Below are 21,461 nucleotides of genomic sequence, written 5' to 3' on the forward strand. Positions count from 1 at the left end.
GTCCTGGAGCGCCACTTCGCTCTGCTTTGTTCGAGATACGCTGCAGGTCAATTTTCAGCACTGGCCACTGCCAAAGACTGTCAATTCCTGTCAATCAGAAAGCTCTAAACAGAAAGTCACAAGCGCAGAATATCCAGTTCTTTTAAAATACAACACAATGCACAGACTCTCAATCGTAAATCATCACTATATCAACATTATGTCTCATCCTGCAGCGAGAGCAAAGGGTCACAGAGAGGTCAGTGGGTCACTGAGCTATGACAGCGCCATTGACGATGAAAAGTTAACTTTTGAGGACATTTAGCCAAAAAATTTTACATAAAACCATAGATCCTTAAAGCAAACATTAACCTTTTAACTTCCGACGTACTCACCCAAAGGCGGAAGCAATGATATCATGGACTTATACTGGAAAGGATGATAACCCCAAAAGGTAAAATAGTCCACTGTTGACATACTATTCCTGTGTGAACCCGCATTTCTCCCGTGATCTCTGCCCGCTGATCAGGGCAGCGTGCCATGGGGCAGCATTCTAGACACTCTTCCAGTGGGTGAGGTTGCTCACCTTTGGTCGGAGCAAACCTGCAGCACTTTGCAGTACGGCGCAGTCATTGAATATGTGGAAATTGCATATGACACAGTCCTCCCGGATTTTCCATTTTGCCACATTGATCTCACCCACTACCTTACAGGACCAGCTGCCAAGAAGCATCCCCACAGCATGATGCTGTCACTACCATGCTTCACAGTTGGAATGGTGTGTTTGTGGTGATGTGCAGTGTTTGGTGTCCACCAAACATAGCATTATGTCTGATGGCCAAAAGGCACCATTACGGTCTCATCAGACCAAAGAACTTTTCTACCATTCCCTGTACTCAAGGGATCCCCATTTCCATAATTGTGAGGCTTCTAGCACTGACTGGCTGGAGCTCTGTTGAATTAGGCCATGATTGAGTTATAAAATCAATAAAGGGGTAAAACATCCAAAGAGGTGAATACTTTTTGAAGGCACTGTTTTTTTAAGAAATGTGTTTATCATTTAGATAAGACTGACAGGAAAAAAAACACAACTGCACAAATGATGTTCACTGGCATTTCATGACTGTGTTATTTTGTTCATTGGCTGAAATAATTAGTTTAAATAAGTACTCACACTCATAAAGGATACCCACAATAGCTTTTAATTGTGTTAGGGTATGAATCAGTTTCCAAATATGAGCTGGTACTTTTGTAACCAAAACAATCATGACATTTGGTCAATGGGAATCATGACATCAATGAAAATGACAGAAAGTCAATGGTGACAAACACCTAGGTATCAGCTGACTGATTTGACATTCTTCATACATAATTTTTGTTACCAAATGCTGATGTTGACAATTTAATGTTTTAACATGGCACATTATCTAGCTTTCAGTGTACATACACATAAATGAACCTGACAAGGATTCATTTTGTTTAGCTACACTTGAAGTACACTAATTTACGAATGCATTTAAAAAAAAAAACAAATTAATGCCATTTATAAATAAGCTCATGTATGAAAAATGCTTATCTGGCACTTAAATGCAACTGTTTCATATGAGGTTTAATTTCTAGAATTTTTCAGATTTAACATTTTCATATCAGCATGCCTTTATCTCTAAGCATAGCATTTTAGCGTAGTCTCCAAACAGAATTGTGCCAAAAGCTAAAAGGTGAATGCCATTTTTTTATACTGGTACCAAGTGTAAATGTTGCTTAAATTGTACAGCCACTTAAAGAAAATGTAACAACAGTGTAATTGTCTGCAGTAGGCTCCCCTATAATACAACAAACTCCAGTGAACTGTCAATGCCACTAAGCTGATGATCCAAAAATAAACTTGACCATGAGCAAACTCTTATTAGAGTAATAGTGAACCCTTTAAGACAACACTATGGCTAAATCACTGTCCTCTAGGAGCACACACTGTATATGGAAACCAGAACTTTCTTTTCTTTTCAAAACTATCATTCATTTGCCTCATTTGGATCCACTTTTTGTTACCATTTGACGTTTTGTAATTTTAAAGATTCAAAATTATAATCTCACAGATCCACAGAACCCTTACACATGTTCTAGTCAGTTTGTTTTACTGGTGGGAAACTACTATACTATACTAAACTATTTAAAGAAAAATTTGTCAAACATGTTTCTATATGTTAACCATGCTACCTGGCTTTGGTTACACTTATTTTGTTTCTTAATAATTCAACATGTATTTGCAATTAGTAGTGTTTGTATTAAAGACCTCTAAATATTTAAAAAGTGCCCTTCAACTTACAATACACTTTGATTTCAACATACATAACTTGCTAAGTTCCTCTCAACAATAACCCTCCTTTTCTTCATCACTCCTCTGCTGTCCTCTACAACAAGCTTTTACTATATTCTGCACTCACATCTCTGACTAGCGCCTCTAAAGAAAAACAGTGTTCCAGGATGCTGTTTATACTATAGCTAACACATTTGGCAACGGTGCCCATGTCCACATAAAAAATTAATCTGCTAACAGCAGCAAAGCATCTTGTGCCTACTGCTCTGCTGTGAAACGCAGAAGTGTAAGCTGTACAGCACAGGTTAGTACAAAAATAGAGATATCTAGAGAGAAAAATCCCTCTTGGAAGAAAAACGGTTAGCTAGAAAAGGTTACCACATACCAAAACAGCACTCCCATCAGCAACTTAGGCTTTGTTACACAATGAAGATGTTAGGTTTTTAGCAAAACTAAACAATATTAGTAAGAAATCTCTATTTTACTTGTAGTCTGTCACATCTAATACTAGAACATATTTTAACTCTGGTCATTGTAACTAGATAATTTTGCATCAGATATAAGCTGCACAATGTCCACAATGTTTAAAGGGACACACTCCTAGTAGGTACTGTAAGATAAATGAATTTACTGCAAAAGCCCAAGCATTATGGCAGTTTCAGCATACAGCATTAAAACCACCTCTTCGGACTGCTATTTTTAAAATAAGCGCTGAATGTATGTGCGTTTAAGCAACTGAAATTGGCAAGTGCTAACTGAATTCTTTCCTAATCATCTGTCGGACCTTCAAGGTAAAGTGTTGCAACTCTTTTCTCTTGGGAAATCTTCACTGGGGTTTCGATGATTTGAGAATCCAGCCCAGAGGTTCCTTCTTCAAACTCTTTCCCATACGTCGCATCCTCTTCTGTGGACACTCTGATGCTGTATCCTCCTGCCCCGCCTTGCAAGACTTTCTCAAGCCCAAGGTTAGAAGATCTGAGAGTTGCCAAGATCTGCTCTTCAGAGAGATCGTCTCCCGCTTCCAGCAGCCCGGAGTCCTCTAGGGTCTGAGAGACATTCAGCTCTGCAACAATAGTTGTGGTGCCATTGCCACTAGACTGTTGCACTTTCTTGATTGCCACGTTTTCTGGACTCTCACTGCTGACTTTTGTGAGGAATGCCAACTCCTCCCTCAGTGGACCTGACACTGATTCTTGTAGCTTCTCAAGAGCTCCCTTCAGCTGCTCTTTGGGCTCCAAAGACTCCTCTCTGAGGAACTCAAGCACTGACGTCTGGACTATCGGAGAGACACGTACCTCTTCTTCAATGACGCAGTCTGGGAAACTCTCTTTGATATACGAGTCATCACCTAACTTCAACTTATGTTTGTCACTTCGCTCTACAATCACTCTCTTTGGGGGAAGGTCTTCATCTTGATAGTACCTCTCATCTGACAGGTCGTCTACAAGACCGTAATGGCCATATGATGTAATGCCAAGACCATCCTCAGACTCAGAGAGATTTTCATCGGGTGTGGAGACAAAGTACTCGTCTGGCTCCCTGTCATGAGAAAAATATTCACTCTCTTTGGAAACCTCTTGAACTCTGATGGATCCCCTCTTCCACTGATCAGTATCTGTTTCTGATTCTTTCGATGTATCCCTGCCACTTCTCTGAAATTGAGCTTCCTGGGGGACATTTTCTAGCTCCTCAATTTGGAAATATGTAGCAGATGGGTCATAAAAAGTAGAAGTAGACTTCTGTTCAGTCTCAAACTCCTCAGCACTGTAAGTCTCCACTGGTTCCTCGATGATTTCTACATTGACAGACTTATTCTGCAGGTCCTCGCCTCCCTGCAGGCCACTTAGCAGGTTCTTGATCATGCTTCCTGTAGCAGTGTCCTTGATGTCCTCCAGTGACACTTTCTTAACCCCCTGGCTCAGAAGTTCGTCCAGGGCTGCATCTTCTGAAACGTCAAGCTCTTCTTCCACCTTAGACTCTAGAACAATCTGCGTCTTCATTGTGCCATCCTCCTGTTCAGTTTTTTCCACGTGATACTTCACCTTTGACTCTCCTGATGAGCACACCTTAGCTTCCAAACCTGCAGGTTTTATCACTTTCTCTATTATCTCCTCTACAGTCACAGAGTCTAACATCTTTTTCTCACTTGGGCCTAGTGAGGCCTCTGTTTTCTCCCTGTCTTTGAACACCTCTCCATCAAAATCATCTTTCTCTTTTTTATCAGACACTTGCTTCTTGCTTTCAGTCTCTGTTTTCTTGCTAATGGCCATCATTGGCGGAGACACCACTCTTGTTGATTTGGTCTCAGTAGTGAAGGATTTGATAGGACTGCCTTGGTTCTCTACCTGTGAGACCTGTTTGATCGTCGCTGTTTTCTCATCTACTCTTGTTTTCTGTACATTTTGGCTGGGTAGGCTTTCACGCTGGACTGTTTGATTATCTTTGGCAGCAGTGATGGTGCTGGTGGATGTAGGAGTAGCAGCAGAAGCCCGGGCTTTGGTGAATGAGATCATGTCCCTTCTGGATGCGGGACTCTGGTGCCGATCTCGGCTTGCAACTGAGATTGGAATTACTCTTGAGGGACTCATGGATCCAGAGGGACGCATGGGGGTTCTTCTCAGGCTGGAAGCTGGCGGTGTGTACTTGACTTGTTGCCTGGATGTTAAAGTGGAAGCTCTTGGAGTGTAGGGCTGGGCAGGCACTTTGATATCTAAGGCAGACGATAAATAAGATTGAATAGTTAGACAGTTGAAAGGAAATGCTCTTACTTGCTTTCTTGGCAGAATGTGGATAAAAAAGTTGAAGCTGAGCTTCACAAGAATACTGCAAACACCAGCAGAGCATAAGCTGCCAAAAAGTTCCTTTTCAATTCTTCTAATTGGCTCAGTTTATTTTCTTCAGTTTGAGCAAAAACCTGCAAGTAAAAACCTAAAGTTGTAGCTTTAGAGGATATTGTGTGGAATTGATTCCTTGCAGGTAAGAGTAACTGTTTTGAGAAGCAAGAAGTCAGAGGAACATGTGAAGCACATAACCCCAGGTTTTTGTTCTTGCACTCGGTTTTCACAGCAGTGCCAGCTTAAAAGAAGACAGATGATTATACTTCTCACACCTTGAAACTATTCCTCAAAACAAATCTGAAAATGTGCACTTGTTATCAACATGTAACAATCAATGTTATAGTAGTTTTAGATTTATCATTAGTTTTAATTTTCATTTTATTCTGACATTTTTGTTTTCAATTCTAGTTTCATTTTTTATTTGTTTTTACTGTGGCAATTAATGTTAACATGTCAACATTAATGATTAATCTGAAAACCTTAACGTATTAAAAAATAACCCAAATTGGATATATGACTAACTATGACTAACAGGACTTCCCCTAAGCTAACTAATGCAATCACTAAATGGGTTGCCAAAGACTGCAGACCCATTAACATCTTTGAAGACGAGGGGCTTCAAGGCAAGCCTTTTACATTCACTTTGCAGCAGAGTTATTTTGTACCTGATGTGTTTTTCTTATAATTAAGTTCGCAGATTATGGAAATTATTGCTAAGCTAATTAAGATATTGTAATTTACAAACCTCTACTGAGCTGAGATGTTAAAAGTTCAAAAACTGTAGTTCACCATAGTACTTATTTAATCTCAAACCAAAAAACAGGTAAATGGTAGTACTTTAGATGTATTGATTAGGCAATTGATCTTGCAAAAACATATGTCCTGTTACAATAATAAAAAAGTAATTTATGTATGAAAATTTTTAAGAAATATTTGGGAAGTTGTAAGACCTCAATGAAAAAGAAGAAAATAAATCACAAGAATGGTCACTTTTTAATTTAACGTTGATTCTTCAGTGCAGAAATGCTACAAATTATGTCTTAAACTAAAATGATTTTTAAATTTATTTTACATTATTTTGTTAGTTTTAATTAACTATAATAAACTTGGTAACAATAAGTGTTTTTAGAATACCTATTATTCTTTCTCCTTGACGTTGGGTCACCCTTCTGTGAGGCTCTTGAAGATTTAGCCTCTCCCCTTCCAGAAGAGCCCTGAACAAACAAGAAACAAGACAAAATACAGTTCATTATCAGAGCTAATTGGCAGTGATTATTCTCCCCATATATAGAAATAGCAGAAAAGAATACCTCACAAGACGGTGTACTTCATCCAGCTCTGCCATCTCCACTCTCTCAAACTAAATGCAACAGGCTTACAACCCAGTATGAATACAGGACCTGGCCTTATAAGGTGGTAAATATGAAAACAAAACTAGCCACTGTTACTTAATAAAAGCCTTGTAATAATTAGCTTAAAGAGCTCACCTCTTCTTGGCCATGTTCCAACAAGCAAACAACCGCAAACTAAAGTGTCTCAGAGGGAACAACCTCTCAGGAGAGTGACTTCCCAAAGTCTGACCTAAAAATAACAGCCACGGTGCGAGGCTGTGCACGCTTCCCTTTCAGTCCCACAGCAAAAGCTGGCTCGTGACACACGTAAAAACACGTCACTGCTACGTCTCTGACCAAACATTCAGTCTATTCTGAAAATTCAAAACAAACCAGATGTGCTTGGAGGCAGTTTCCCATATAGAGACACATGCAGAGGAGACTGTCTCTGAGGGAAATTCATGGGAACTGGGTTGGCAAAAAGAATAAAACGAAAAAAATGTGCTATCCCTGAACAGCTTCAACTGCGGAAACACAGCCTTCCTGTGATATGGGATAACTGGCTGTATAATTGTAATGATGAGTGAAGACAGTTTGATATTAAACCTTCAAACATAAGATTACATTATGCTTGTTGAAGCTTTAAAAACAACCTTCCCTATGAGTTAAAATAGTCTCTTAGTATGTGACCTTGTGTGAATCTAGCTATGTTTGGAGCATGAGAAACAACACACTAACATACTGTTCTTTTACGTGAAACAAGTGCTAGATGTAATTTGTCTGTCTCAATAAACACTCAAAATAAACCATGAAGAGGTTAAAAACTTATATTGGAGTGGTATGCACATGACAGCAGGACGCAGCAGCTCGTGTGTTTAAGGAAATCACTTATTAAGACTAATTAAGCTTAGAGTAAATTCAGTCAGTGGGGGGTGGTTTAACCAGTAATCTGACGACCTCTGTTTTTTCTCTGCTGATACTGCAAAGTACTTACTTAACAAAGCAGTGCAAAAATACACAAAATGGTCCAATTTAGGATTGGTTTAAGAAACTTACACTTTATGAACCATGTAACTACTAACCTCCCTTGCCAAAGCAGATATTAGTGGTACAAAACCATGCTTCTGAACACAAAGCAACACTTTCTTCAAGGCCTATTCACTGAGGACATTTTAACAGGTCAGAGCAGGAAAAGCACAGGTGCAATGAATAAAATATATGCTCTGAATTATATTTAGTTGCTCCAGTGGTGAAGGAATGTTGCTCAAGCAGAAGTTCATGCAGGAATCCTATATTCTGCATGCTGGTTTCGTGTTCATTCTTACACATGGAACTCATCCATGCAACACAGCTATCAGCTGTCCACATCATCTGGTCATATCTACTCAAAAGCACTGCTCCACTCCCTCTTTGACAGCCTATCAAACCAAACTTTTCAGACATGTCAGGTAAAGGAAAGCCCCTGTCCATGGAAGTGGTTAAAAGCACATATTGTTGCACACAGTCCAGCACACTCTTGTCTAAAACAAAAAAGTCTAAAACAAATAATATTATTTTCCATGGAAATTTTCATGAAAGAAAAGCACGAGAGAACACAAGCAGCACTAAGTGGACATGCTTGATTCAATAAGGTGAGACTTGTGTGTCTGTATGTATCCTTGAAGAGCAGCAGACCCCTACATTGTTGCTGGCCAACTACGCTTATAGGCATGGTTGGTAACACTGAGAAACTAGCAAGATTTTGAAAGTTGAATTTCCTTAGATCTCTGTTTAAGCCCATTCTCTGACAGCAGGGCACTATCAAAGCCCCACCCCAACAAGCACAAGCACCCCTGCTTCACAGTTGCCCCAGAAATGAACCTCAGCACATCACTTTCTCACAGCTACATCACCTAACAAAGTGGCTTTTGTTACTACTAACAAATGTCAGTGCTATAGTGTATTAGTATGATCCGCATCCAAGGTAGTGTGTTCTACATAAAGTTCATGTGAAAACAGGAAGGGAGAGAGTTGATTTGCTGTTTCCACGAGAACTTCACAGCAGTGACTGGCCATAGTTTTCACAGTCTTACAACTACAAGAGATGGTGGCACTTTTTTTATTCCTTTTAATGAATGTACATTTGTAAGGGGTGCATGTATTAAAGTTTTGCCAACATCTAATATGTCAGTGTTTACAAAATAATTTTAGCCAATACCAATATGGGTACCAATATTTAAATGTAGTTAAAATCTAAAACTTAAGTCCTTAATACACACAATGTAAAATTTAAGGATGAACAAATTTCAGTCCTAAAACACACTTAAAAGTGTAAGGACTGATGATGAATAAATAAAACAGACTTCAGCTGAACTAGGTCTGTTGGTCCAGCCTAAAACTCCACTAACCTATTTATTCATACGGCCAATATTTACTACTGATATTGGCAGATTTTGGCCAAATATCGTCTGTAAATATTTGCATAATTCTCTTTAAGCTAATATCTGCTGATACCATTGTCATGATAATAATATCATGGATCCCTAATGATTGAGGTTCAGACTCAAAGACAGTTTCCACCATGATATCAAGGTGTGTCTTGGATAATATTACCAGCCCTGCCTTTGAGGATTTTTTTTTCTTTAATTTCAGCCTGAATCTTACTCAATGCCTAGGATTTTGTATTTTAAATTAGAATGATTTTACAATAATGGGTAAAATATACCATTCAAAATCAGTTAAAAATGTTATGGGTTTTTTTTTGACAGTATTTCACAACCACCGAGAGGTCCCAATTTCCAATTTGGAAACTCTTGGCATATCATATTGCCACTGTCTTTTTTTCCAAATATGGCTTTCTTCTCCACCAATGGGACCCTCCATGTCACCATCACCACCAGATTCATCACTTTCTTCATCCCATTAGTATGAGACATCTTCAGCCATCATCTGGTCAGCTTCAGTCCCAGCAGTTTGATCAGCTTTTTATTTCAGCAGTCTCAGATGACATCATCAGCTAGCACCTTCCCCACTGGCTGATTGGTTCCAACTCCACAGTGTTTGGACTCCACAGGGGGACACATCTTACTACCCTTTGACCCTCCATGCCCCTATAGAGTCCAACGACTCTCTGACAATTATTCAATATCACATCTATGTCAAAGTGTCTTGGATTCATTTACTAGTCTCTCTTGAATGAACTGGTGCTGTGTGTGCTTACTCTCTGTTGCACTGTTTTTGGCTTACAGGAAGATTTACTTAAAAAAGAGATTAATGCTATTAGTGAGCGTGTTTTCTGCAAGAGTCCCTTCTACTAAAAAGTCTAAAGAAAAAAAAAATTATCACCTGTAGGCAGCCACCTCCATGCCCAGATCCATCTTAACCTGCAGAAGGTGCTGATGTTCTTTCATCTTTTCTTCAATAGCATTTGCCATCATGTTCCTCTCATGCTCCAGCTGATCAATTATCATCTGGGGGGTAAATAAAGTACAAAAACATTATGTTTTTCATCACACAAGTTTTATTAGTCTATGATCAGTCTGTTGGGTTCTATTATTATTTCAGCCATTCCTGCAATGCAATACAGTATTCTGCAATCATTCTGGACAATTAAGCCTCCAAACTGTGTAACCATATTTTATGTATGTGTAGCCCACAACTTTGATAAGTCAGTACTTTGTTTTTGTTTGGGGTCAGCTCCTCTTATTTCTGTTGGCTCTGAATAAAGGTAGAAAGTAAAACCCACTGTACACTCTACTTTTTGTGACCTGTCTGAACCCACGAGCAGACTATTGATCAATTTGACCGCTCAGTTAAGTCTACTTCATCATATCATGCCCAACAGTATGTCTTAACAGAATGCTACAATGTTTGAGGCCTCTTTGCAGCCTGTAGTCATCTGTTACTGCCCGGCCTGCTTAGGGCTCCATCTTTAGGAGGCTAAGAGGGATTTGTCAGTCTGACAGCTAATTGGTTTAAGTGGCTGGTGTAATCTAGGAGCTATAAAGCCTTAAAAGGAAAGTCGAATGTCATTTAGACTGTCAACTAATCAATCCTTTTATACTGAGGTCGATGCACGCAAGATCCCATGTTTTACAGTTAGAACAGAAGAAAAGAGTGGCAGATAACTATTTGTATAATATTTTTCAGAGTTTGATTAACATGCAAGAGGCACAGACAGCTGCATCAGCCCCTTTAAGGACAGTGGGTGTGGCAGGTACAAGAGGGAGTAGCCTCTCCCCTCTTTCATGCCTCAGAGAGAGACAGCAGATTGTTCTGTCTGCAAAGGTGATAACATAATTCTTGTATGATATATTTTAGGAGTTCACAGAATTAAAATACAATTAAGTGCTTTCTTACTTCTATTTTCAGAATGAGCCTTCCTCACCTGGTATTCACTGCAGTCCACTCTGAATTTTTCCTGAATGTTCATCAGCTGTTCCTCTAGTCGCAGCTGAATGTGGCCTTGCTTTTCTGCTTCTCTGTGTAGCTTGTCCATCTCTGACACATACAGCATCTTCTCCCTCTGCATATCTCTCAGCCTCTCCTGGTCCGCTTTAATCGACTGCTCCATCTCCTCCACCTTCCTCTGGTACATTTCAAAAGTCTCCATCCAGCCCTCGGACAGACCCTGGGCGTACTGCTGAACCTCCTCCATGGAGGCCGCGGGAGGCCCGCGGTAGGTCTGCGTGATGATGGGCACCACCCGGGAGTCCACCTGACGCTGCAGACGGACCATTTCTTGCCTGTGCGCGTCCTCTAAGCGTTTATACTCGGTCTCTAAGCGAGCCAAACGCTGCTGGAGTTCAGTGTTGACCTTGTGAGCCTGGTGAAGCTCTATCCCGCAGCCTTTCAGCTCTCCACTGATGTCCCTGCATACCTCCGTCTGCTCGTTACACAGAGACTGGACCATCTGTAACTCCCGCCATAGCTTCTCCCTCTCCATCTCCGCCTGGGACTTCTCAAACGACAGCTGCCCCACCATTCTCCTAAGCTCACGCATCTCCTCCTTGTACTTCGGCTCCGCCGTCTTCACCTGTCTGAGTTTGTTTATTTCAGCTATGAGATGCGCATTTTCTTGCTCCAACTGCTTCGTCCTGGAGAGATACTGAGCAAGTCTGCCGTTGAGCTGCTGCAGCTGCTGTTTCTCGCTGTCAAAAGTTCTCTTGAAAGGCAACATTGTGACATCTACCAAGAGTGAGTTTTTAAAAATGTCCTGTTTTAGATTCAATAAGTAGATACTTGCCCCGCTGCTCTTTGGTTACGACTGTGATGTAATTTGCGATCCGTGTCCTTTGACAAGTGCAGGAGGAGGAGGGCGTGTACTGCTTCCCGGGATCGTCCCATAAGATCCACCGCCCTGGCAGATGTTATGCTGCATTCAGTGGTTGTCTGAAATATAAACGCTCTGACCTCACAATAAAAAAAAAACGCCAACAGCAACTGTGAGATTGCAATTAGAGAACAGTAACATTTACACTGTTTTGTATTTTAAACTGTTTTTGTGTCATTTTGAGATTTTTCCTTTGTCTTAAACTAAGGTTAATTGACTGGCAGTTTGGATACAGACCTGCTTATAGAGGTAAATTGAAGACTTTGACATGAAAACCACTGAAAAAGGAACTTGTTATGGAATAAAAGGAAATAAGGGAACTGTAAAAAGGTAAAGGTTTAATTACACAAGTTCCAGATGGCTTTTGGCCTTTTGTAAAATGAAATTAAACATTAAGGAGCAGTGGTGCACTTATAAGTTATGATCTAGCTTGACCAAAGTAGAGAAAGAGACAACATAGCATGCAATTGATCACAATAAAAAATATTGCATTAATTGTAGATTGTAGTTAATTGTGGTTAATGTGATTAATCTTGACAGCCCTAATTGAAACCTAAAATATAAATTCAGATTCTGAACATATTTTATTGTGTAAACTAGAGGTAAAGATGAAAAAAAAATGTTGTATTAATAACAAAATTCCCTAAAAAATAAATGCTAGATGCTGAAAAATAAACATTAAAATGTAGAGATAACTTACAAAAATATCTATATGTATCATTACTTTTAAAAATTTGAATAATATATATAATTATTAAAAATACAGTGTACTCTCAAAAAGATCAGTCTGTTACAATAAATTCCTAACAATTGCAATTAAGTATTTAAAAAATATTCCTGAATATTTGTGGGCCTATAGCATGTATTATTAGCCTAGCTCTATTCTTATACTTGAACTGAACCATTTATTATAATACAATAGTTTAAATTATTTCACAAGAATGAGCAACAATTCGGAAAACTCTTATGTTGCATTGTAATTTCTTCTTCTTTTTTTACAACACCGAATTCTTCATGATTAAATGGGCTATGACAAAATATGTTTTGAAATTGAAAAATAACGTAAAAACATATATGAGTGAAAAAAAATAACATAGAGCATTCTAATGACACTTTAAAGTTAAGTTTTCTTGTTATTCAGATTTCAAGATTTACCAGACACATCTGAACACACCACGTCCGCACAGACTTTTAACAAGCTATTTAAGAGAGAGGAGCGCCCCCAAGCGGACAATGTGAGAGCTGCTGGACTGTAGACAGCGTGCCGCTTTTTGTTTTCCTCAGTCCTGACGTAAAGTGCGTACTGAACATTTTCTAACTAAAGTTTGCTGCGTCATGAGTAGTGGTGAAACGGTGGTTGTCACAGGTAGAGTTAAACACGTTTGCTAATGAATAATCTTCAGACGTTTCAGTCAGAAGACGTGAAGGGCCATCTTGTATTTCTTGTTTAGGTTTTGGACCTTTCAGACAGTTTCTAGTAAACCCCAGCTGGAAGGCGGCACAGGTGAGGTTGCTAATGTTTGATAACCCGATGTTTTGTGATGAAAGACCCCGTGGGGCAGGAGAGCTGAAACTGTCTCGTATTTCATGGCTTCAGGGGTTGGAGGTGGTCGGACTGGGAGAGCATTTGAGTGTTTACATCAAAGAGTTACCAGTTAGTTATGAGAAGACTCAACGAATCATTGCTGAGATCTGGCAGACTGTGAAACCAAAGGTAAAGTAAGCTCTTGTGTCAAGACCGTCGATGTTTTAAGATGTTTTTATTTTTATTATCATCTCAAGAATGGACTGCTGAAATAGCTTAAGTGGCAGCATTTGAACGGATGACCGAGCAGTTTGAAAGGTTAGAAATGTACCTTACAGAATGTGGCAAATATTTAGCGTTTGTGGGGGTTCATTGTGATGGCCAAGTTTCATTTCTTTTGTGGGTTTTTTTTTTAAAAACACTATTACTGTCCAGACAACCACAGTTAAGAAGTGCATGCTATATGCATACATGATATTTGCTGCTTTAATCTTTTTGTCTTCATTCATCAGGGCATCAGGAATCAAAATAACATTATTTTGGATGTCAGTGTGTTTATCATTCCAACTGTGTTCTTGATTAGTCATAAAACAAATTATCTTAATGAATATTAAAATGTGTGTGAAAGCAGCACTCCCTGCTCTCTAAACTAAAGAGTACACTACAGCCAAGTTCAAGCTCCATCCTTTAATGCAGGCCATATTACATTTTATACTTAAATTATCTTCAGGCCGATTTATAATGAACCAAGGGCCACACTTGACCCTTAAGCCACAGTTTGGACACCCTTGGTTCAAGTTTTGAATTGTTTTAACTTTATATATACTTTGGAGAGGATGGAAATGAAGAAAAGTCAGCTTTTTCAATCGCTTTGAGATACTTTCATCAGCGGTGTGAAGTGCCAAGCAGATTGTGGGTGTGGTGTAAAAGTAAAAGTTCAAAGGTTGGAGCCTTCAAGGTCAGTACGTTGTACTGAATTGTACATCTAACTGCTTAGAAAATGTGGGCTATCAATTTTTGCCTAATCAAAATTTTCTGTGCAAAACAAACAAAAAAGACTTTCTTGACTTTACATTTGCTCTCAATATTTGGTAGTATTCTGTAGCATTCTACCAGTATTCTACCTTTTGGTAGATTCTTAGATTGAATTGATTTGTAATGTTAAGATTAAAAAAAACTAAACCTTATATATGGTATGTATCATGTTTGTAATGTTTGTTTGACAGTTGTCAATAAAGGTTTGTTTAGGAAAAGAAAAAGTGTCTACAATCTATTTGGTGCTCCTGCCACAATGAAGACATGTCATAGAATTTTTTTAAATGACTGTTTTTTCACTTTCTGTTTTCTTGTTATTTCCTTCTGTCCTTTTCCTTAATGGAAAATAAATTTTAAAAAAGATCATTTGAAGTGAACACAAGATACTTGTGCCAGAAAGGATAAGCTCTCAGCAGAGAAATCCTAAACCAAGATAAGCCCTTAATATTGGCCACCACAAGCCAACTGTGAGACTGATGGGCAGCAAAAAGCCAGGATTGTGGAGTGGGAACCATCCTTCACCAGTGTTTCGTTCTGTCAGTCCCACGCCACCTCCAGTAGGGTGGGCAGTCCGCCCACCATGCTAACACAGAGGCATTATTTACCTATCCCACCCTCCCACATGGCCACCACAGCCAAAACAGCAATCCCACCTTCAACAGTCTTAGGCTTCGTACATGTAAACTCCAGGTAGTGTCAGTGTACCCTAACAGGACCCATGGGTGCAACTACAAAAAGACAAGTACTCCTGACATTGCAAGGAGAACACAAGGGGAAACAGAGGGGCCGAGATAAGGGTGAAGAGAGAGAGACTTTAACAAGAGGGAGGGAGACATCTTTGCTCATCTGTTGTTGATCATGAAAAAAAATCTAATGACAACGCTTTTTTCTGTATTTGTTATTGGTATCGGACATAAATCCAATGACCCAAAAAGTAAATGGACCCATATCCACCTCTTGTAAGCAGCAAAGAACATGACCTCAGTTTCCCACTGTAGGCTGCAGCCCTGGTTTTGATACTAAATGTAAATGAAATAAAGTCATTCTGGTTATTAAGGTAAGGAACTCACTTTGGCCTCAATGTTTGTATATCCCAGTTTGCTATCCATTTAGGCATTGCCAGAGGATCCAGTGCTGTCATTCTGGAGCAAACAGGGAAGAACTGCGGATACAGGGACAAAGATGTGTGCGGCTACTGTCCAAAGAGTTTCTGCTGTGTGGAGGGAGGATCAGAGAAGCTGGACTCAATTATTAACATGAGAGTTGTCTCCAAAGAGTTTCAACGTGCAGGGATGGATGTCATTTATTCAAGAGATGCCGGCAGGTAGGTATGTGTTTCTGGACTGTGTTCACAGACACAGAAGAATATGAGTTCATGTTGTCTTTCCTCCTCTCAGATATCTGTGTGATTTTGCATATTACTGCTCGCTGTATCACGGTCAGAGGAGGGCAGCCCTCATCCACATTCCCTCCACTGGTAGTCTGAGCTCAGCTGACAGACTGGTACCTCTGCTGCAGACCCTCATTAAGGCCATGCTTTGTCAGGATCTTTTAGAAATGGAGCAAACGGACGACAGCAGCCACAGCTTCTGTAGGTAGACCTACTAATAAAGTTCATTTGGATGAGAAAGCTCAGCCACACTCAGAGTTCTCATTCATTTATTTATTCAAAATCTCAGAAAAAAAGAAAATACAAGAAATTCTCAGATACACATTTTTATTGATGGCATGTGAAAAATACACCATCTCACCTAATAGGTGTGAAAAAAACTTTGAGGCCTCAGATACAGAGCTTGAAAAAAGACAGATTTCAGTGATTTTTTTTTCCTTTTTTGATTATTTCTGTCCCCAATCAGACAAAGAACACAGATTTTGTGAAAGTTTTATAATAAAATAATAGCAGTAGAGCAAGGCCCCCTCAGAAGGTATAGGAATGCAAATCATAAAAACAGAGGCATGACAATGATAAACCTCAAACTTATTATTGCAGTTTGAATGCACTGACGCATCCTCCATGAACCTGAGGTCTGCATGAAGAACATTCGGAAGAATTGAAATAATAAAGATGATAAAGCTGATTGTTTACGTAGTACCTTTACACTGAAATGCAAGAAGCAGAATGTAGCAACTAGTGTGAAGCTGTAAACTTAGGCCTATCACCTTTTCTAGTCATGTTGTTTACTTTACACCACTACTACCCGTAATCTACGCACCATCCCTGTCCTTTATCTGTCCACGGGTGTGTTTAAATGCTGCAGTAACAGGTGTGACATCTAATAGACTCTAGTGTTTCATCAGTAATTCAATTCACTACAGCTCACTGTAATGTCTACTACCAGAACTGAAAGAAGCAGAAATAAATCCCTAATGTTTATTGTAGCATATAGATAAAATATGCACAGATATGTTCAGTAACTACCCAGGCTGATGCTTGTCAGTGGTGATTTGTGTACCGGTGTGATATTTAGCAGCAATCAGACCGTTTTTCAACCAAAAGGTCGTTCACTCTTTGATTGTTATTCTCTAAAATCATGCACAGATATAATGCCAGAGATTCAGCACCCAGATTTCACATTAGACGCCTATTCATTATCCAATTTTTATTGCTTTTGGGTTTTATTTTTTTACCATAAGCCTCCAGACTAGAACCCTTCTGAAGCAGCACTCTTAAGAGTTTTAAGAGACGATTTAAAATGTAAAAGCCCTGTCACCACCTTCACACTCCACTTTTATATTAGATGGCATTATAAGGTCCACTGAGGTGACTGTTTGAGGAAGCAGCATTGGTTAAAACAGGCCAGAGAAGGCATGCTGAGTTAACTTCCTAAAAGCCTGATAATGGTCACTAAGATTCATCCTGATGACAGTGGAAATGAGCGTGAAGTCGAGATAAAAATGCCACAAAGGCGCACAAAATGTTTAAATACGATGGTGAACTCTAGATGAATGGCTGATGTAGGACTGAAGCTGCTATGAATAGTAGGTTTGTGTAGAAAGGACATAAATTTCCTTGTTACATTCACAGTACTGATGTATATACAGAAGTAAATGTAGATCTCTACTGTGTAAATGGTATCAGGAGGTTTGGAATAAACTGAAGTAGTAAAATGTAGTTTCTAGTGTCAGGTAAGCAGAAAATACTTTCTTTTTTATTCTTGGTGTTTCATTAAACATTTCCCTTTTTAAATATTCCACATGATAATTGTCTAGACTTTTCTATAAATGCCTTTTTGAGGAATAGCTGTAGGTTTCTGTTTTGAGGATCTGACGTTGTGATATTATGTTTGGAGAGAGTGGAGATGGCATATCTAATGTGGATGTTGTCCGATCAATAGCACCTGCTTTATTCCCTGCATCACTCATAACTAAACTGCCTTTACAAAGGCTGATTATATCGTTCTGCATCCCACTTTTCTTTTCCTCTTATGAACTTTCTAGGAAAGAAAGTTGATGGTCTGTATTAACAATCATCCACATTGATAGTCCACCTCCTGTCCTGGTCTGCTGTGTGAGGTTTCTTTAGCTTCCTGTGGGTTTAATCCAGATGTTGAGGTTGCGTTACAAACTGATGAGTAAGAGTGAGATGTATTTGTTTTCAATACGCATACATGTATTTAAAAAAGAGTGAGGTAGATATATACTTGAATGAAAAAACAAAAAAAGATTTTTTTAAGTCCCCCAGTCATGACACCAAAGGAAATACATACAAAAAAATCCAACTTTATACTGAATTATGGGGCATTTATACAGTGATTTAAACTGATATCACAATAGGAAAATAAAAAATAAATAAATAACACTCCTACAAAAAAAATCTTTTAAAGAGATAGAGAATGAGAGAAAAAAATAATCACCAGGCAACATTTCCAAAAGATGAGGAAAAAATCCTTCAAAACACTTTCACTGTTCAGCCTCCGTTTTAAGACCTTTTTTTTCCATTCAGACATTGAAATGTGTTCCCTTCCCTGGCCTTTAACCCATCCTTTATTTGGTATTCAGAAGCAGTGATTATGAAGACAAAAATAAGACCTGTTCTCTCTTTGAAGACAGCTGAAAGGAGGAAATGGATAGCGCTTGAGGGTTTCACAAAATAAAATAAAAATCTGCGATGGAGAAACGCCAAATTTGAATGATTGAGAGATGGTTAAGGCAAATAAGACAACCCAATTAGCCCTGTTGAGTCAAGAAGAGGCAGGAAACGGATGGGTTAAAAGACCAGATCTGGTGTAAAGTAAGTATTTTGTATACTGGAACTAATCCTGAATTCAAAAGGAGGCACCGAGGGGAAGGGGAGGGGTACAAGCCGAGACAAGTAGAGGACAATCATGAGAATGTGTGGAGAAAGCAAAGCCTTTACTTTGACCTGAGATTGAGACGCACCTAGAGGGCAGTGCTAGGCGCAGTGCTAGACAACAAGTACAAAAAGGGTGCAGAAAGTACACACTCACACATTGAGCTAAGGTGTCCATTCCAAATAATAATAATATTAATAACAATATAATAATAATAATATAGACATCTACAAAACAAATACAGAAGGAAAGATTTCATAAAAATAAAAAGGCAATGAGCAAAGTATAGTGTTAGAGAAAACCTTTTGGGGTAACAGAAAAATGTCTGATATCTAAATTATCTTATTTTTTGATGTTTTATCATTTTTTAAACAGATTGCGAAGATATAAGAAATGGACTGTAGTGGAGACCATAAAATACCAAACCTGAAGGATTTCTTTTATATATAACATCCAAAAGAGAAAAAGAATAAAATAGCAGCTTTGTTCTGTACAGACATAGAGGCAAACATTTTGAACCGTAAAAAGGTTTAAAAAAGTGACAAAACCAATAATGTGTATAAAAATGATCCTGCAGTCTAGTATACAACTGTAAGACCTTAATATGTGTTTGAAATGCAGAGAAACTAACCACTACTCCAGAGACCTGCTGTGATTTTAAAGTCGTCTCTAGGCTACTAAAATCGGATCCAACACCTTCTTGTTTTCTGTCTCAGGTCTTCAGACTTTTTACCGTGTGTTTGATGCCATTTCATTTACATAGCAGCAATAGTACCTGCCACATGAAACACACACTTCAAACACATTTAAAAAAGATTCAGATCAATAAAAAAGTGGAGGCAGAATCGTATCCTTTCATGGTGCACAGAAATGACTTTGACGCTTTTTTTATATTCTATTTTAAAGAAAACTTCAAAGTCATGTTTATGCTCTTGATTCATGTTTATGTTTTGTTGTAATAAAGGCAGACAAAGGCTGTGATTCAGAGTCGGCCCTTCGATTTTTAAAGATGAAAGAGAGTTAAAGTTTAGATCTAAACAGACTTTGGTGATGCAACAGAAAGTTTGGAGAAGCCCATCACTGCAACAACCTGCTAGCATTCACAGAATTGTAAGAAAATATAAACCACTAATTATTTTTACTATTAACTCATCCAGCTAACATATTTTGTCTGTCTGGTGAATGAGATGTGAGAAAACAGCAATAATCATCCTACTTGGTGTCCTCTGAAAAACACTGATATATAGCCTAGTCCCCAAATGGCATAATCAAAAGACACAGAAAAGCAGCAAATCTGACTTTTGTCTCTGAAAATAATAAATTTCACACAAAAAAGTAAAAGATTGTGTTTGGTCATTAAATCTTATACCATTAGAAAGCCTGCTGGTTTCCTAATACATGATGCTTTTGTGGGATGAGCAGCAGAGCTGAGTAAGTGGATTGCACCCATTAAATAAAATTGCTGAACAGCTTATACTGCTGTTGCTACCGACTCTTGTTTTGAGTGTCTGGTACCCCCAGGTGCTGACACCTGTGTGCATGGGCCCTGATTCAGTGGTCAGTAGGTGTCTGCTCCATATTTGGTATGCCAGGTTTGACTGATCTAGATAGGGCCTGTGTGATAGGACAACTTCAGGCTGGTGTTCCACTGAACCAAATTGTGGCATTATTTGGAGTGAGCCCTAGCATCATCTCAAAACTGAAGGCCAGGTTCCATATGATGGGGGATGTTAGAGACAGGCTGTGATGTGGGTGTCCCAAGAAGATGACACCCCAGTAAGACCGTTTCCTTACCCTGTTAGGAACTGTAGGCTGTTTTCTATAGATTTGCAGTCAAAGTTTGCAGGACAATATGGCTGACAGCTCTCTGCCAGACAAACCAGAACAGATGCACACAGCCAACGTGCTATCTCAGAGGTCTACCATGATCAAACATCAAGCCTGTTTGCACTGGTGTTGGCAACACGTGAGGAAAGTTATGTTCAGTGATGAGTCCAGATTCTGCTGACAGCAGTTGGATCATGGGGTCAAAGTGTGGATTGATTGCTGATTGCTGCACCGATCGAGTAACATCTTTTGGTGGAGGCAGTGTGATGATGGTGAGGATTTGGCTCATTTTTTCACTGGTGCAACCCACACACTCAGCTCTGCTGCTCATCCAACAAATGGATGTTCCCTACAAATGTGGCACATATAAAAAGGGAAATAAACAGGCTTTCCAAAAGTATAAGATTTATTGCCAAGAAGATCTTAAGTTTATAGCCAATTTCCAGTCTCTGTTTGTGATGTCTTTGTTATTGTTTATGAACAATAAATATTGCATAATTTTCAGATGTGAAAGTCTTTTTCATGTGCTGTTTGTGATTTCCAATTAATTTCACAGTGTTGAGTTTCTCCTCAAAGTACCTCTTAACTCTCAACATTCACTCCATCTTTGATGCAGACACTAAACATTGAGAGAAAAACCTCGACTGCAGGTGTGAATGCATCCCATCAACAGTACCGCTGTCATTTATACAGTTACAAACCACACGCATGCAGCTGCTCCAGGAGCAGTTAGGACTAGAGATCAACATGAAGTCTGAAAAGTTTTCGTAATATTCTCAGATGGATCTCAACTCTGAATCACAGCCTGAAACAAGAAGGGCGACTTGTTTGAAATTAGAGGAAAAAGCTTGATTTGGCAACAGTTTGGTAGAAACACAACAGGACCCCCCTGTTCAGTTTTTGACCTGCTCCTGTTGGGGTCTACACCCATAGAAACATCAACAGGAAAATGAAAACAACTTTCAGTCCAAACTTTAGAATTGAGGCATCCTCACAGGACATGAGCC

The 21,461-nt window shown here is 39.1% G+C and overlaps 2 protein-coding genes across 3 annotated transcripts; one reads left to right on the top strand and one right to left on the bottom strand.

Moving 5' to 3' along the window:
- Nucleotides 1-1,165: 1,165 nt before the first annotated feature.
- Nucleotides 1,166-11,752, bottom strand: synm (synemin, intermediate filament protein). The gene is made up of 4 exons (XM_041795399.1): nucleotides 10,831-11,752; nucleotides 9,789-9,913; nucleotides 6,268-6,347; nucleotides 1,166-5,006 (listed from the first exon to the last, which is right to left on the bottom strand). The coding sequence occupies exons 1-4, from the start codon at nucleotides 11,620-11,622 to the stop codon at nucleotides 3,064-3,066; spliced, it is 2,940 nt and encodes a 979-aa protein (XP_041651333.1). The 5' UTR covers nucleotides 11,623-11,752; the 3' UTR covers nucleotides 1,166-3,063.
- A 1,265-nt stretch (nucleotides 11,753-13,017) lies between these two features.
- pgpep1l (pyroglutamyl-peptidase I like) lies at nucleotides 13,018-16,384 on the top strand. Of its 2 annotated transcripts, XM_041794720.1 has the most exons (6): nucleotides 13,018-13,141; nucleotides 13,227-13,279; nucleotides 13,373-13,489; nucleotides 15,433-15,659; nucleotides 15,733-15,926; nucleotides 16,326-16,384. In XM_041794720.1, the coding sequence occupies exons 1-6, from the start codon at nucleotides 13,111-13,113 to the stop codon at nucleotides 16,328-16,330; spliced, it is 627 nt and encodes a 208-aa protein (XP_041650654.1). In that variant the 5' UTR covers nucleotides 13,018-13,110; the 3' UTR covers nucleotides 16,331-16,384. The 2 variants fall into 2 exon arrangements, with proteins under 2 accessions (XP_041650654.1, XP_041650653.1); XM_041794719.1 differs by lacking the exon at nucleotides 16,326-16,384 and having other exon boundaries at nucleotides 13,019-13,141; nucleotides 15,733-15,989.
- The last annotated feature ends 5,077 nt before the right edge of the window (nucleotides 16,385-21,461 follow it).

This window comes from Cheilinus undulatus, linkage group 9 (assembly GCF_018320785.1).
Source record: "Cheilinus undulatus linkage group 9, ASM1832078v1, whole genome shotgun sequence".
NCBI lineage: Eukaryota > Metazoa > Chordata > Actinopteri > Labriformes > Labridae > Cheilinus > Cheilinus undulatus.

What these genes read in the sequence shown, in the direction of transcription:
- pgpep1l (XM_041794719.1), top strand. Translation starts at nt 13,111, where the DNA reads ATGAGTAGTGGTGAAACGGTGGTTGTCACAG. An exon ending in CCAGCTGGAAGGCGGCACAG is followed by an intron (nt 13,280 to 13,372) that starts GTGAGGTTGCTA and finishes TCATGGCTTCAG; the next exon opens with GGGTTGGAGGTGGTCGGACT. An exon ending in GGCAGACTGTGAAACCAAAG is followed by an intron (nt 13,490 to 15,432) that starts GTAAAGTAAGCT and finishes TGTATATCCCAG; the next exon opens with TTTGCTATCCATTTAGGCAT.
- synm (XM_041795399.1), bottom strand. Translation starts at nt 11,622, where the DNA reads ATGTTGCCTTTCAAGAGAACTTTTGACAGCGAGAAACAGCAGCTGCAG. An exon ending in TGGACTGCAGTGAATACCAG is followed by an intron (nt 9,914 to 10,830) that starts GTGAGGAAGGCT and finishes TTTACCCCCCAG; the next exon opens with ATGATAATTGATCAGCTGGA. An exon ending in TCAAGGAGAAAGAATAATAG is followed by an intron (nt 5,007 to 6,267) that starts GTATTCTAAAAA and finishes CGTCTGCCTTAG; the next exon opens with ATATCAAAGTGCCTGCCCAG.